This window comes from Pygocentrus nattereri, chromosome 10 (genome assembly GCF_015220715.1).
Source record: "Pygocentrus nattereri isolate fPygNat1 chromosome 10, fPygNat1.pri, whole genome shotgun sequence".
Lineage (NCBI taxonomy): Eukaryota > Metazoa > Chordata > Actinopteri > Characiformes > Serrasalmidae > Pygocentrus > Pygocentrus nattereri.
In genome coordinates, this window is record NC_051220.1 from 19669125 (window position 1) to 19684854 (window position 15730).

Here is a 15730-nt window from a genome sequence, read left to right on the forward strand (position 1 = left end):
AACATTTTCTTTTAACTTTCTTTTTAACTGAAAATACAGAGGCAGCATGTAGAAGCTTTGTCTTCTAATGTTCATTTTGTCAATGTATGTACACGCAATTAATTTTATTCACAATAATTCAGATTTCCCACATTAACACTCATATAGCAATTTTGTGCATTGCTGAGCATGAGGAAACCCACATCAGCAGTACCGCATATATGGCTGGAGTCATAAACGGGAAGCAAAATAGTTTATTACCTGAAGGTATGGCTCAATGTTATTTAATGTGATTTTTTTTATTTATTGTGTTAATTCTAAAAACAGACTAAAGATACTATACAGGCTAAAGATAACAAAAACAGTAGTTACAGCAGGGGGTGCCTTAAGTTAAGCAGGCAAACTCTAAAATCACAAATCATTGCTGTCTGTACATACATCACAGCCCCAAACTGAACAACTTCAATATTTTTATTCTGTGCAAGGCCCTTTGTTTACAGATATCAGGATTCAGTCTCTATAGTTCGAATTACCTGATGGACTACAACTACCATAAACACTATAAACACTTGCACTACATAGCCCTGACAGGCATTTTATGGATATTCCAAAAGCAACACTAATGCTGTTTATGCTACTATGTGTATCTGTATGAATGTTGTTTTTCCATGAGGGATATTATGAACAATAACCAGCCTCAAGGGAAGGGTTTTACCTGTTAAGGTGGGTGATGACATATTTAAAAACTTCATAGTTCACAGGAGGAAATTTCCTCACAATTTCCTTCAGCACCTGCAGTCTTTCGATGTGGTCCACTATTTCTGCAAGGAAGGAAGCACAATACATAAACAAACGTGATAGATAAGAAACAAAAGGCTTTAAAATACAGTTTGTGTATTTAATTATTCTACAAACACTATTAAAAAGGAGACATCAGTGATCTTGAAGTCACAGTTTAGCATATTTTTTCTATTACCCTAAATATGGTTGCTCACTGAAGACTGGTCTTCAAAGTCTGTATTTTTGTCCATTACAGATAATGAAACAGTAGTTAGAAAAGCATCATTCCACTGAGCACTGGCTGCTAAGACTCACATAAGGCTCTCAATACATTCCTAATACAGCAGAAAACACAATAACATAAATATGAAAATGGAGATGTTAGGTAACTTCTTATAAGATATTTGACCAGAAGCCCCTTTCAGATTTTAAAGAAGAGTGTGACAGCAGAGCATCAAATTCAGAACCTGTCGTAGCCCCTAACCAAATGTTTCAGTCAACAGCTGCGATGGCAAAATCAGCTAAACAAGTAAGAATTAGAAAGACTGAAACAGCATGCAATCCTGCACACACGATGGACTGAAATACCTTTACAGGCTCACTGGAACAAAACCACATTCAGGCTAATTTGGCCAGTACTGAAGAAGCTGAGCTGAACCTGATATTCCAGTTTGAGGTTTCATCCGTAACACAAAAGGCTACAACATTTTTTGTGCGAAAATATTAAAGCACATTTGATAGAATGTTTGGAGCTTCTTTGCTTTAGTTCATTCTTTTTTTTTTGCAGAACTGTTGGATAAAAACCTATAGAATCCTAGAGAGTTATCACAAATAACACCATGTTATCATGTTTACAGTAACACTCTCCCTCTTGTGTTCTATTGCCTATTGAGTATGTGATGCAGTGTCAGAAACCACATGAAGTCTATTTTAGATCACTTAACAACTCGTGAACTGAGGAAAGCATGGGATGATTAGCTACATGAGCCTTGTAACTCTAGTGCAAAACTAAATAGGTATTGGCATGTGGGATAAGAGGAAAACGGTGTAAATATGGCTTTTCACATAACCGCCACTTCAGGATAACTGAGGACTGCTTTTAAACAGCATTTGGAAAGAACTGAACAAACTGTGACCTAAATTATCAGTCCTGATTCTGCCCTGGTGTTTAATAGCAGGTGTTTTAATAGTGTGTTCCAAAGAAGACATGCTAGCTGGCCTCTTGCTAAATCCCCTTGCCTTCTTCAAATGGTGTCGGCGGGGTGGGTGTAAAACTAGTCACAACACACCCAAGAGGCTGCCGCTGACGTCATCAGGTAAAAATGTTTGCTCAGAGCACATTGCACAACGGCTGCCCGAGCAAGGAGAGAGGGCTGGAAATCTGGCAGCGTCTCAAACAATAATCTGCAAGTGGGAAGTCGAGCCGGAGATGGAGGGAAAAAACACACACACGTGTACATTCTGAATGATCGCTGAGAGCAATCACAGCAGCGGCCTGGGAGGCAGAAGCGACACCAGCCTATTGCTGAGCGGCTGAGGAGCGATCAGGAACACATCACACCAGGCTCCGGATTAGATGCAGCACTCAGCTTGGGGAAAAAAAACCTGAAGTGAACATACAGATGCATTTAAATCACCATCTCCAGCCTCCTTGGGGCTGGGATTAGACCAAGTGGTGATGGGATTAATTTCCAGTTGAGTTGGAGACTGATGTTTTATAAATGTGGTTATATAAAAACTGGAATATGCAAAATGAAGAGGAAGCTCTAGCTATAGGTGAGTTAAGGGCTGAGGACACAGGGACTGGTCTTCACTGGTTGTTCTCGCTTTTGCAGATGCGTGTTACTATGACGTAATGTGAGCAGCGTGCGATAGATTTATATCATAGTCATATTCACTGCATGTAATCAGTCTCAATGGGAAGATCTGTCACATTTACTAAAAAATGTAAGATGCACCGATATGCGAATTGTGGGCTGACGCCAATATCCAATTTTTTCATGTATATTTGTCAATGCTGAAACAAAATTTATAAAAAATAGAGAAACTGGGACTACATCTACCTTGATTACCACTACACAGAATTACAATATTTATTTGTACAGTGTTACTACAGGAGTAAAATGAACAAAATGCACATATTTTAGTGCAGTATCCCAGTGTAATCTAAACATTCTGGTCCTCTAGAGTACAATAAACAGAGCATGAAGTATGAAGTAACTGAACTGAAATATTGGTTAAATAATAGGGCAGTCATGGGCTGGAGGTTAGGGATTCAGCCTTGTGACCGGAAGGTTGCCGGTTCGATCCCCAGAACCGACAGCACATGACTGAGGTGTCCTTGAGCAAGACACCTAACCCCCAACTGCTCCCTGGGCGCTGCAGATTGGGCTGCCCACCTCTCTGGGCAAATGTGCTCACTGCCCCCTAGTGTGTGTGTGCTCACTAGAGTGTATGTGGTGTTTCGGTTAAATGCAGAGGTGAAATTTCCCCGTTGTGGGACTAATAAGGGTCTCTTAATCTTAAACATTTGTCCGATGCTGGTATTTTTTAAGCAAATCTCACCTGATATTGATATGATTCTAATATTATTGTGCATCCCCAAAAGATACTTCTAAAACAGAAGAACAGCAAACTAGTGCTGTGCAATAAAATAATGATCATTTGTTCATCTTCATGATGCTGGCCTTGGCAGTACTGATATCACAGAGGGCTGCTAATATGCACCTGAGTTCTCACATATTTTTTTTTTTATTATATGGTGTGAGCATGTTGACCAACTTCAGATGAGCCTGATAAGTTTCTATGGGTGTTTTGATGAATCAAGACTTTGTGATAATATAAATAATGCAACATGTAATAAATGTAAATAAATATGACTGTATTGGCAACATTTTTCACATTGATGTATAATATCACAATGTGACTTTTCCCCTTATTGTTAAGCCCTGATACAAACTTCACTCAATATGTTTTCTTGATGGTCTTGAGAGAAAATTCTATTATGATTTAAAGAGACAATAAATGACAATTTTATCTCGTATTACTGGCTGGCTGCTGATCACTGCCAGCAACATGACATCAAACTAGGTCAACTTAAACACTAGCTGTGTTTGCAGTGGTTTGCTAAGTTAACTCTTTCACTACTCACTACACAATGCTTGGTAAATACTACTAATTTAGGACAGTAGTAGCAAGACAACGACCACAAAGCAACAGAAAGACATGATGAGTGATGAGAATACAAGCTACAACACAGCTGGTGGTCTACATTATACACTGTACAAAACCACAGCATTATTCTGCCTCATACTGTGAGTTCCAATCAGACTTGATCTGATTAGCTTAACGGCAGTACTCAATGGCTTTAATTAGAACAGAATAGAATATAATTAGAATAGAAAGGTCTAAACAACTGCTGAACCAAGAGTGCTTCTCAGATGCTTTTGTAATAAAAACGTGGAACTTTTTATCATGTTTTTGTTGTGACTTGGTTTCTTAAAGAAATCTTACAGGTTAATGGGCCACATGTATTTTTTTGGGAGCTAGTAAAAATGAGCAAAAACTCCACACCTCCAACAAAGGGATAGAGGGCATGAAACAATAAACAGCGTACTTACTAGCTGCTTCCACTAGTTCTGGATGGAGACTGTAGGGGATGAGGGGGTCAGGTAGATCAGCAAAGAAAGCCTTCAGTGCCCCTGCCACAGCATTCACAGCAACATCCATCGCCATGAAATCCACACTGTGGTCTAAATGGACAAACAGCAAAAAAAGAGAACATTGAAGAAGGAAAAAAAAAACATTACAGTAATGACAGCATCTAAATCGGTGGGTTTTTTTGCAGTGTTGTTAGTGTTAGCAGTGCCAATAAAAACAGTGTCAATTGGAATAAGTAAGAGTGAAGAAAAGGAGACTGAGCAATGAAGACAATGAAAAGGAATTGCCGGGGAGGGGGAGGCACAATGAGAGAAAAAGAAGTGAAACAGAAAGCATAAAAAGATAGAAAGAACAGAGGAGGAAAGAAAGAGAGCACAGAAAAGAGAAAGAGCAGGGCTTAAGGTGAACTGACAGCTGTCAGAATAGATCTCACTAAGAGATGGACACAGGATAAAAGAAAAAAAAAATGCACTTAATTCAGAAAATAGCGAGGACTGAGAGAGGCAGGCTAATGGCTCTAGGCCAGTGGGCAGATTGATGCCCATAGTGGCTCTTTTGGGCAAACTCTGGCTCACTGAGTGAATAATCTGGTCACTCTGCGGAAGATTTTCCACCAAGTCATCTGCACGGCTCACCAGGCCGCCGTGACTGGGATTTGAAGTGAAAGATGGACCATAAACAAAGAGCAAAAGCCGCTCATTTCACCCATTAATGCAGAGCTTAAATTCATTTTTTGCAAAGACACGAGTAACGTATTTGAGAACTAGAAAAAAATCAACTACTCAATTACTCAACACTATAAGCTTCTGTTAAGAAGACATGACAGCTGAAGATACACAGCATCTCCAAACAACTGCAATTTGTTACAACTTGATGAGGAGCTGTTTGTCAAGTATTTCAAGTGCTTTCATCCAAACAAGACATTATAAACTGTTTCTATTAATCTGTGTAGCTTTCTCTCTGGGATGGAGAACACTTCACAATATTGAAATTATGTAATTCACATTTATAGAATGTAGATCACAATATTAATCTGTCAGACATTAACATACTTATTCCAAGTACTGATATCTCCACTGAGATCTGTAATAGCTGCTCTTAACCAGAAGGCCATTACATAAGTAAAAAGCTTATCTCTGGTGAATACATTAGCCTGTAGAGCAGAGAGGGAGGAAGGGATATTTCCACATAAATTAAACAGGATGGAAAGTATGAAATCTGAGTGGCCAACTGAAAGAACAATTTAATAATTAAAGAGTTTGCCAACATTGGCCTTTTATTCATCAAAGTCGCACAGAAAAACGCAGATTTGACTGTCTTTAAGGACATACAAACTACTCAGTATTTGATTCATGGAACTTTCGTATGATGTGGAAACAAGTGGAGATTTTGCCACAAATGATGAACCAGCTTCAGTGTGTGAAGTCAAGTGCCAGCTTACTGGTACCTCATTTACATACAATTTCCATGAAGCATGCCCTAGTTCATACTGACGTTTCAGTAGGGAGCCAATGTTTGGGCTTGTAGATAGAGTTTGGGGTCATGCAGTGAGCACACTGTTCCCCCTACAGACCAAACATTATACCAATATATTACAATGACTAGAAAGAATAAATAAATAAATGTGAATGTGTGGTGTAATTCTAACAATGTGCATGTAAAACAAGTACATTAACTTTTGGGCTGAATTGCCATTTGCACAAATTATTAGTATTATCTCTCTCTCTCTCTCTCTCTCTCTCTATATATATATATATATATATATATATATATATATATATATATATATAATTTAATTCCTATTATTGTATTATATATGATCTTGATAATAGTTTTTGGTTAGTTAACTCCAAATCAAGCATTTTTTTATCAGCTTGATAAACTATCATGCTCCAATTTACATACGCAAAAGGTGAAACTGATAAACAAAATAACTCTTTGTGAAATCTGTGTGTGCTCATTTTTACAAACTGATTTGACCATAACCAATTTTGATGAATAAGGGCCAATGTTTTTCTCAGTAATTAGCTTTCATTTCATTCCATTTGTACAGTTGACGGGTTTCTGCCACCACAGTTACTGTTTTTATTACCTTGGTCAAACTGTTTCTGAATGTTGTCTTGATCAGTCTTGTTCCCACTCACACGATACAGGCCCTCTGTGGTAAGACCTATAAAACAGGAAGAGCACATAATTAACTCAGTTTCACAAAGACTACATAAAAATGCTCCAATGAACATCAGAGCAAGCATTTAAAACCCCATAAGGGCCAAAAAGTTTAAACCGAATATACTAACAGTGATGATCATCACCTTCAGGCTTTCTACTAATTAATACTAGGGATGATGTAAATTACGAAAAGCTAAGCAAACTGTGAAGATCTCAAATGAAAGAGAACTAACATGAGATAAGAATATCATTTCTCTATTTGTAAACTGATGTAAAACTCTTTGTATGCTTGTCTTTGCCCTTTCCTTTGGGAATTACCCGACACGGTGAGTCACAGATCTGAATCACTGGTCTACAGGTCAGATGACTGCTTGGTTGCATAATAATTATCCTGATACAGATGTCCATTTCTAACCAAACGCCATAAAAAGCTGAGCTTTTATTTTATGTAGCAGTGTAATATTTTTCACATGCATCTTCACTACTTAAATATGATCTTCAAACAGAATTGTTTGAGAGAAAGATTTTATTTATTATATTTAGAAGAGGAAAAACTAGAAAAATTAACTTCTTAGCATCATACCCACTATTAAATAAATAAATAAATAAGCTGAGGGGGTTTACTCTAGTGATAAAACACTGCATATTCAGTCATTCAAAGGTAAACAAAGTCAGATGTAAAATGACTACATTCAGAGAAATGTAGTGACTTTTTTTTTTTTTTTACAGTGGTGGCGACAGGAACCAGGTGTCACAATATCTACAACTCAAACATTGCCATTTTATTCACTATCCAAAATGACCAGTAAACCTTCACGTGTCTTCCGAGTTTTTATATGTAATGTTGATTGGTTGTAAAGAAGTGGTAAATCAAAAAACAATACCCGCATAACAAATCACACTTCAATAATTTATCATTTATTTCTTCTTAAAAAATAATATAGGCTAAAATGTGCTGTGCTAAGTTAGCCTATAGGCTACTGTTGTTGAGCCTATTATACTGTATTTTAATAAGATATAAGTCTGGTCTATATTAAACTCTAGTTTTGTATTTGAAGGGAATTTCTATTAGAGTGGTGTAGTGTAAAATGTACCATTCTAAAGAAACTTACAAAATCAGAATTGTTCACAGTGGTGGTGATGCAAATCACATATCTGCCGCATTCAATGCCCCAAAATCGAAATCACAGGAAGTTACTACATAAAGCCCAACCAAGTGTACCTTTCAAAAAAGAATTCTTTTAGACTTCAACCTTTTCTCAAAACTATAAAAAAAAACATCTCCGGTATCAGGCAGAGTCTTTGTAATGGCTACATGTATTAACTGTCTGTGAGGGAGCTTTTAAAAGCAGCAAACTCTTTAGAAGTCTGATTCCTTTCACCGTCACTATGAATAATTCTGACTCCAGCTTCTCTAGAACTAAGCATTTACATCAAAACACTGAATGACTCCTTGGTAATGGGCACGTTTCACCTTAATAAAACAACAGCCAGCACAATCACTAGCCAAATTAATACATACTTCAATCTAATTTACTTCTTGCATCACATACATTACAGCTAAACTAACTCCCACATGTCCGTTTGTTGACTGATACACCATCTTGCATTTCCTATATTCTTAATTTGTCTATCAGCATGTTTAGCAAGACAACCCCAGCTTTTGAAGACAAACTGCGATGACCTTGCAGAGCTCTGTGCTGCTACAGGGTGCTGGTTCAGACAAGGACTGTTTCGGAGCTGCTTAGTCACTTGTCTTAGCTCAGTGAGCTGCTAGGCGCTTCAAGTCAAAACCATTGTGCATTCTTTGAATGTTCCCACATGTCGGAGCCAGTTCCACCCTCAGTATGGACAGCAACGGGAGTTTTAGGGCGAGGCGCGGCACTGCGCATAGAAACACAAGCTTATTTACACAAAGGACAGGTGTGGGTAGTTGAGGGAGTGCACAATACTTTTATTGCTAACGAGTCAAACGAGGTGAATCATCTACCCAGCTGAGCAGCGGCACAGTCTGATGGCTGCGTAACTAATTAAAAGGAGAGTCTTTGCACAACATGTCTTGATCGATTGCAGCTGGCTGAGTGAAGTATTGCTCAGGTAGTAGTCTTATGAGATGCCCTTAATGTGGCAACACCACAAGCCTACTTAAACTGAATGAACAGACCTGCTTAGAGGGTAGAAACGCAGAGAAACTTAAAGGATAACTTCATTCAGGGTATGGGCGAGTAATCCTTGCTAGATTTAATAAATCACACTTTAATAGTTTATAATTTGTTTCTTCTTAAAAAAATAATATAGACAAAACCTTGCTGTGCTACTGTTGTTAGGATACTGTTGTTGCAGCCTATTATATTGTATTTTATCATTTAATCAGTCTAGTTTATATTAAACTGAAAAAATCTGAATTGTTGACAGTGGTGGTGATGCAAATCAGATATCTGAAGCGTTCAATGCCTCAAGAACATAAGTCAAAGGAAGTTACCTGAAGTCAGAAGACATGCAGGTCTGTTGGTCATTTTGCATAGTACAGAAAGTGGCAATATTAAGTATGTATTAAGTAGAAAGCAAGACCCTATTTCTTACCACCACCACTGTAAAGCAGTTTCTCTACAACAAACCATTTCACAACAACCCAGTCTAAATTGCTTTATTTACATCTCAACTAATGAAAAATGCAATGATTTTGAAATGTTCTGACCATATATTGAAGCTGGTAGAGGACAAATAACTACAAATAAAAGAAAGCAGAAATTATGATAAAAAAATACCATTTCATTGTGTATTTTTAATGCCATAACTGGCTCAAGCCTATCAAGTAGGTCTACCAACAGATGGTGCGCACTATAAAATGCCAGAATGATTTAAGTAGCTTTGTACATTCACATGACTACGACTGTAAACAACTGTCCAACCAGTGACCCTACAATGACTCAAGTGGTTTGAGAGCTGGTTTGTGGTTTGGTAGCCACACTGTGGTGAGAGTTTGAATCCAGTCTCTGACTGCCCTCACAGTCACGTGACTTTGGGTGCATGAACACTAGCTTGGTTGTGGTACATATAGTCTGACGCTGACAGCAGATATTGCCACCAGCATGCGGAGGAACATACTGAGACTGACAGCATTTTACAGTATCGGTCAAATGCCTAAGGAAAACTATCTAAGCCGTAACTATCTAAATTGTATAATCTGATAACATAATGTAAATATAATTTCCTGCTCTGTGCATTAGGTCAGATGGAATTGCAGTAGTTATGTTCAAGAACACAACTTTTCAGTTATTCCAGCCTTTCTCACAATTCAAGAAATATGACACCCATAAATGTCACCATTTAATGCTAAATAACATCAAGATCTAAATTCTATTTCTCCCTGCATTCATCACTATCAAGTTTTGCTTCCTTTCATGTTTCATTCTTCTATTTCCTTCAGACTCACGTCATGAAATCCAACAGGGTGAAAACATCTTTCAGAATATCAACCCTGAGACAGGTCAAATGACCGGTAATACATACTCAAAAGTAAAAAGTCCTTCTTCTTTCGGCTGCTCCCTTTAGGGGTCGCCACAGCGGATCATCTGCCTCCATCTTGTCCTATCCACTGCCTCCTCTACTTTTATATCAACCATCTCCATGTCCACCTTCACTACATCCATAAACCTTTTCTGAGGTCTACCTCTTCTCCTTCTGCCCGGCAGCTCCATCTCCAAAATTCTTTGCCCAATATATCCACTATTCCTCCTCAACACATGTCCAAACCATCTTAACCTGGCCTCTCTGGCTTTATCTCCAAACTGCTCCACCTTCACTGTCACTCTGATCTGCTCGTTTCTAATCTTGTCCATCCTTGTCACTCCCAACGAAAATCTCAGCATCTTCATCTCCGCCACCTCCAGCTCAGCCTCCTGTCTTTTAGACAGAGCCACAGTCTCCAAACCATACATCATAGCAGGACGCACTACTGTCTTGTCTTTATACTCAAAAGTAAAAAGTCCAACCTACTTTAAAAATTGTGCATAAACATCCTCAGATTAATATGACATCCATTGACAAGAATCAATCAGTGCAAAATAAACATGTTAACAGGTACATGGAAACACTCAGCATTAGGGGGGTAAACATGCTTTTTGATGTCAACTGGAATCATTAATAAAATTCACTTTCCCTTTTTTTTGTCTAAGATTCAAGTATATTCAAACTTGGATCTCAAAAGCTGATACTGCTATATACAACACTATGGATTCATGAGAGTTGTCTAAAAATATAGGCCTACTCTTGCATATCTCTGAGAATGACTTTTCCATAAATCCACCATTACAGTGGTATCACACAGTCATTAGTATGGCCTCATCAGTAAAAGTGCATGGTGCACACATCAAGCGTAGTTAAATAAGGTCTGCATCAGCGTGTATAATTGTTTTTGTCATTTTTACTAATGAGTAAATAGTTTCTCCAGTTATATTTGTGTATTATGCTTATTTGAAAAATAAATATTTTGAATCAGACTAAAATAATTGGATTTAATCACATTAGGCCAAATCTGAGATTTTTTAGAACACTGGATTCTTTCCTAAAGAGTTATAATCGAAGCAAACTGTTTTAAGAAAAGATATGTATATGTAAGGTCCCTGTGTTCACAGCAGCTATATACGCTGACATTCATCTCCATTCCAGAGTCAGGAGACATGCTGAAACCGAAACATATTTCAGTGTATAGTAACCAACTTTTATATCACAAAATGATGTGACTTTATTTAGTCAAATGCTGAAAGGAAGGTTGAGGTCAAGAATGTCATGAAAACAGAGTGGTCAGGAAACAGTGGTGAAGGAAGTGATCTTAATTTGGATGTGGCTCAGCAGGATGTTCTACTGTCCCCTCAAAAGCCCTCGCATCAGCCTCATCTGCAGCTCCTCATCAACAGATTACCATCACACTCGGCCCCCGCATACAATAAAGGGCTGTCAGCACGCAGGAAGCAAAAGACATTACTCAAATCTATGCACAGTGAGACCAAAGCCAGATTGCATCAAAGCACACATATACACACGCACGCACACACACACACACACACACACACACACACACACACACACACACACACACACACACACATATATATATATATATATATATATATATATACACACACACACACACACACACACACACACACACACACACACACACACACACACACACACACACACACAGTTTTAAATGGCCTCTACCCATCCCCTCCTTGGATACTGTTGCCAGCTTAAAACAGCATTTGGACTATTTTCTCCACTGTGATGATTTAACTTAAATCCTATTTCGTCTCAGTTCTGCTCAAGAGAGAAAGTGGATGCTTCTGTTCACTTATTTAGCTGCCTCTTAAGATTATATACAAATAACAGTAAAAATAAAGCTGGCTCTAGTGCAGCAGTTCTCAATTTCAGTCCTTGGGAGCCCATGCTATGCAGATATCAACACTTTCATTGCTCCAACTCACCTGACCTGACTCTTAAAGGGCTTTAAATGAATAGTTTTCCCCTCTGACTCCAAATTTGACCAAAGAAAACATGTTTGTTGTATAAAGACTGTCTGCAAGTGGAACAACCAAGTAAAGTTGATCTTTTGCATTGCTTATGCTTTAATAATTTATATATGAGTTAAATAAGGTGTGTTGTGACAGAGAAAACAAAAAGAAAAGGACAGCATGTGGTCTCCTAGTGACTCATTACAGATGGCAGAGTGCTCACTAATCTTTTATTTAGTATGTTATTAGTTTATGATATTACCTTTTAGTGCAATTTAAATTTTCACCTACTCTACAAGCATGATTTTGAGATTAAGGGTAAAAGCTTGAAGCTTGATCCAAAACATATACAACACAAAACAGGGCACCACACCCTGCTCTGCAGTCCCGCTGCTCCATTATTTTAAAGCAAAAATGAAAAGGTTAATATCATGTTACTTCACAAGCATTTGTCTCCAGGAGGTTTGTGGGGCTAAACAGTGCAGTCTAGAAAAGGTCACCTGATTAGATGCAGTAATGCTGCATGGTGGATTCCATTCAGAGCAACTAAATTCATGTAATTCAAAACTGAAATTTAATAGTCAGAAACACTTCTGCTCTACAAACAATCTTTGTTACACAATTACACAAATTTTCAGATGAATCATTTTGAGTTTCAAAGGTGTCACAAATCTCATGGCATCTGATACCTTACTGCCAAACTCTAATCACTACTAGTCATTTTAAGACTAGCTTTTTTAGAACATCCCACTCACTGATACCAATATCCAGATACCCACTGATACCGTGTGACGTAAGCTGAGTGTACACTGCCATACTAATGAACAAACGACTCAAGCTGGCAGTGAAGGAGGCTCTGTTCACACAGAGAAGTGTTACAGACTCTGAGACAGTCACACACGATGTCACTGGCTCCTTGGCAGATTCTCACCAGACATGCACTGTGTGATTTTTACCTTGTTTTAAACACACAATCACAACTGCCTTCCCAATATGGGTGGAGAATCGCAGGCCAGCTAAACAGAGGTGTAAAAATCTCAATATTTCCTACCAAAGTCCATCTATGCCAACTTTACTCTGTTTAAATGAAATATATAAACAAGATACACTCGCTAATATGGTGACCATACCAAGTAAATAACACTGCTTTTTAGTGCAGTGTTAGCAGCATTGATCAGTTTCTCTTTACTGAGAACTTGGCACGCAGTCATGTCATTTTGAATGAAACACCATATTTTAAAATTGTCTGTAGACAGAGCTGTTTGTGGAGGTGGAAACATTTAGAGAGCTGTACAGAAGTACTTTTCTGACAAGGAACAAAACCCACTCTTCTCCATTGCAGCGCTACTGAATCAAAGGTAAATGTAGCTAAAGCACATCATTTAAAATCAGCTAGATTTTAATGATTGAACTGTTAAGGTACATCACACTCAATTACACTAACAACTACTTAGTTCTGACTAGATTAATCAGTATCATATTGGATTCGGTATTGGCAAGTAATCAAAAATTTAAATAAAGCACTGTGCCCTGGAACATAATTCAGGTCTGATGAGTTAAATGCTTAAATACTATGAGACACTGTTGGCTAATCACTGTACACAGCAAGTCTGTCCTGCAACATTTGTAAAGATTTTAAAAATGAAATTGCCTATAGTTTAGAACAATAAAGAGAACAACAACAAGAACATGGTATACAGCTTGCCTATATAAAAGAACTAGAATAATACTGATGATTTTCATGTGTTATTGTGTTAATTGTACAACTTTGTTACATTAATAGCGTAATAAGACTGTAACCGTCTGCACCAGAAGTGGTGGAAGCTTGTATCATGGCTCATCTTCCAAAACCGCAACACGAAAATATGGATGTTTTAGTTTCAGAATCGTTGCAAAAAAAAAAAAAAGCAAAAAGGTGGATGTGGATGACTGGCAATTTCGTGATATTATGAATATGTTTTACAGATGTTAAGTGTTTTTTTTTTTTTTACACTCAAGTAAAACAATTGTCCTTGAAGCACCCAAAACAGTTTAAAAATCATTCCATGTGCTATTTTTATTGCCCCTGGAACGACAGGCCAGTTTTAGCCTGGAGCCCTGGACTCCATGTAGGGCTATATGATATTGACATAAAATGCATTTTTCTCCCTCTTAACAAGCCTGCAAACATCAAATATATATGTGTGTATATATATATATATATATATATATATATATATATATATATATATATATATATATATATATATATATATATATATAAAACATTATGTAAAACTATGGTTGTAGACACTATTACCTGAAACATTTTACAATTACTTTGGGAGTGAAGATATTTATCATGTTTAAATTAACTTTATAGGCTAGTAGTTTGAGCTGTACTTTGGAAGCAACTGTATAGCAGAGTGGTTAAATCACTTGCTCTGTGCATAGCACTGCTGTAATATTGATAATAATAATAATGACATCACTCTCATGATGCCTATGTGTAATGTAATTTGGTCAGTTTTTTTATTGCAGCCCTGGCTGATTTGAATACTTATCGCAACAACAATAAAATACAATTAATCTTTCAGCCGTAGTCTAGAGTAACAGCAAATCCTATAAACAGACCTACGCATGTTTGTGCAGGATTGCTGCACTTAGCACAGTGGTGGAACAAATGTCACATTGAAAGTGTAACCTTTTAACTAGGCCTGCTACCCACCGCTGTCACCAGGGCTCCTCTGAGCAGGGCGTGCCTGCATAAAATAAGAACAGTGGCCTGTATTAAACACTCTGGCATATGGTACTATCAGGGCAGGGCTATGGGCCAGACCCTGTATGGCTGTGCCCCCATTCAACCTGCTCCAGAAATGCCACATACCTCAAAAAATGCTCCTCAAGCTAATTAAGTTTTATTTCTTGCAAGAAAAGAGTGCACCCACAATAGTAAGCAGTGCATGACCATCCACAGATGCAGTATGATAGTAAAAGGCAGTGCTGTAAATGGAACACAGCACAGATAAATCACATGTAAATTAACATTAGCCAAAAAGAGGACCAAGGAAATTGCCCACTCCCTTCACATCAACTGCTAAATGCATATATCCATTTCAGTGCTGCTAAGAAATGGTGACCTTACAGTGTTGCATTATAATGGGTTTATACAAGGGCTGCATGATATCAAAAAACTGTATGTCCAAAAGTATCCAGTCACCCCTTCATATTTTTGAATTCAGCTACTTTAAGGTGCATCCACTGCTGACACAGGGGTTCAACTGTACACACAGTTTGTATAATCTCAACAGAAAAGCACTGCTATTTGAATAGGATGCTCTGGAGCAGCCACACATGAGCAAAAGGTGATCATGCTCAGTGCTGAACATCAGGCATGCAGCTCCAAAGCATTGGTGTGTAGAGCAGTAGAAGTGTGTTCTCTTGTGTTTGTGGCCCAGAACTGATTATTCAACATCAGTACCTGACCATACTAATGCTCTTGTGGCAGCAAATAATCATTATGCTTGATTTCAGAAGGATCGTTAGATGAGCAGGCTTCTATAAAGTTTAGGGAATACAGTGTGACTATAGCTTGGTCTACATTATTTTGAAAAAATGATTTAGCTACATTTGTTAGACCACATGAA

At 37.8% G+C, this 15730-nt stretch overlaps 1 protein-coding gene across 2 annotated transcripts in view; it reads right to left on the reverse strand.

Moving 5' to 3' along the window:
* arhgap5 (Rho GTPase activating protein 5) overlaps positions 1-15730 on the reverse strand; it is a 46352-nt gene that overhangs the window by 6735 nt on the left and 23887 nt on the right. For both annotated transcript variants that reach the window (XM_017713434.2, XM_037541852.1), the window contains exons 4-6: positions 6512-6589; positions 4380-4511; positions 695-800 (exon numbers count right to left, since the gene is read on the reverse strand). In XM_017713434.2, the coding sequence (XP_017568923.1) occupies positions 695-800; positions 4380-4511; positions 6512-6589 (316 nt within the window). The remainder of the gene's footprint in view (positions 1-694; positions 801-4379; positions 4512-6511; positions 6590-15730) is intronic.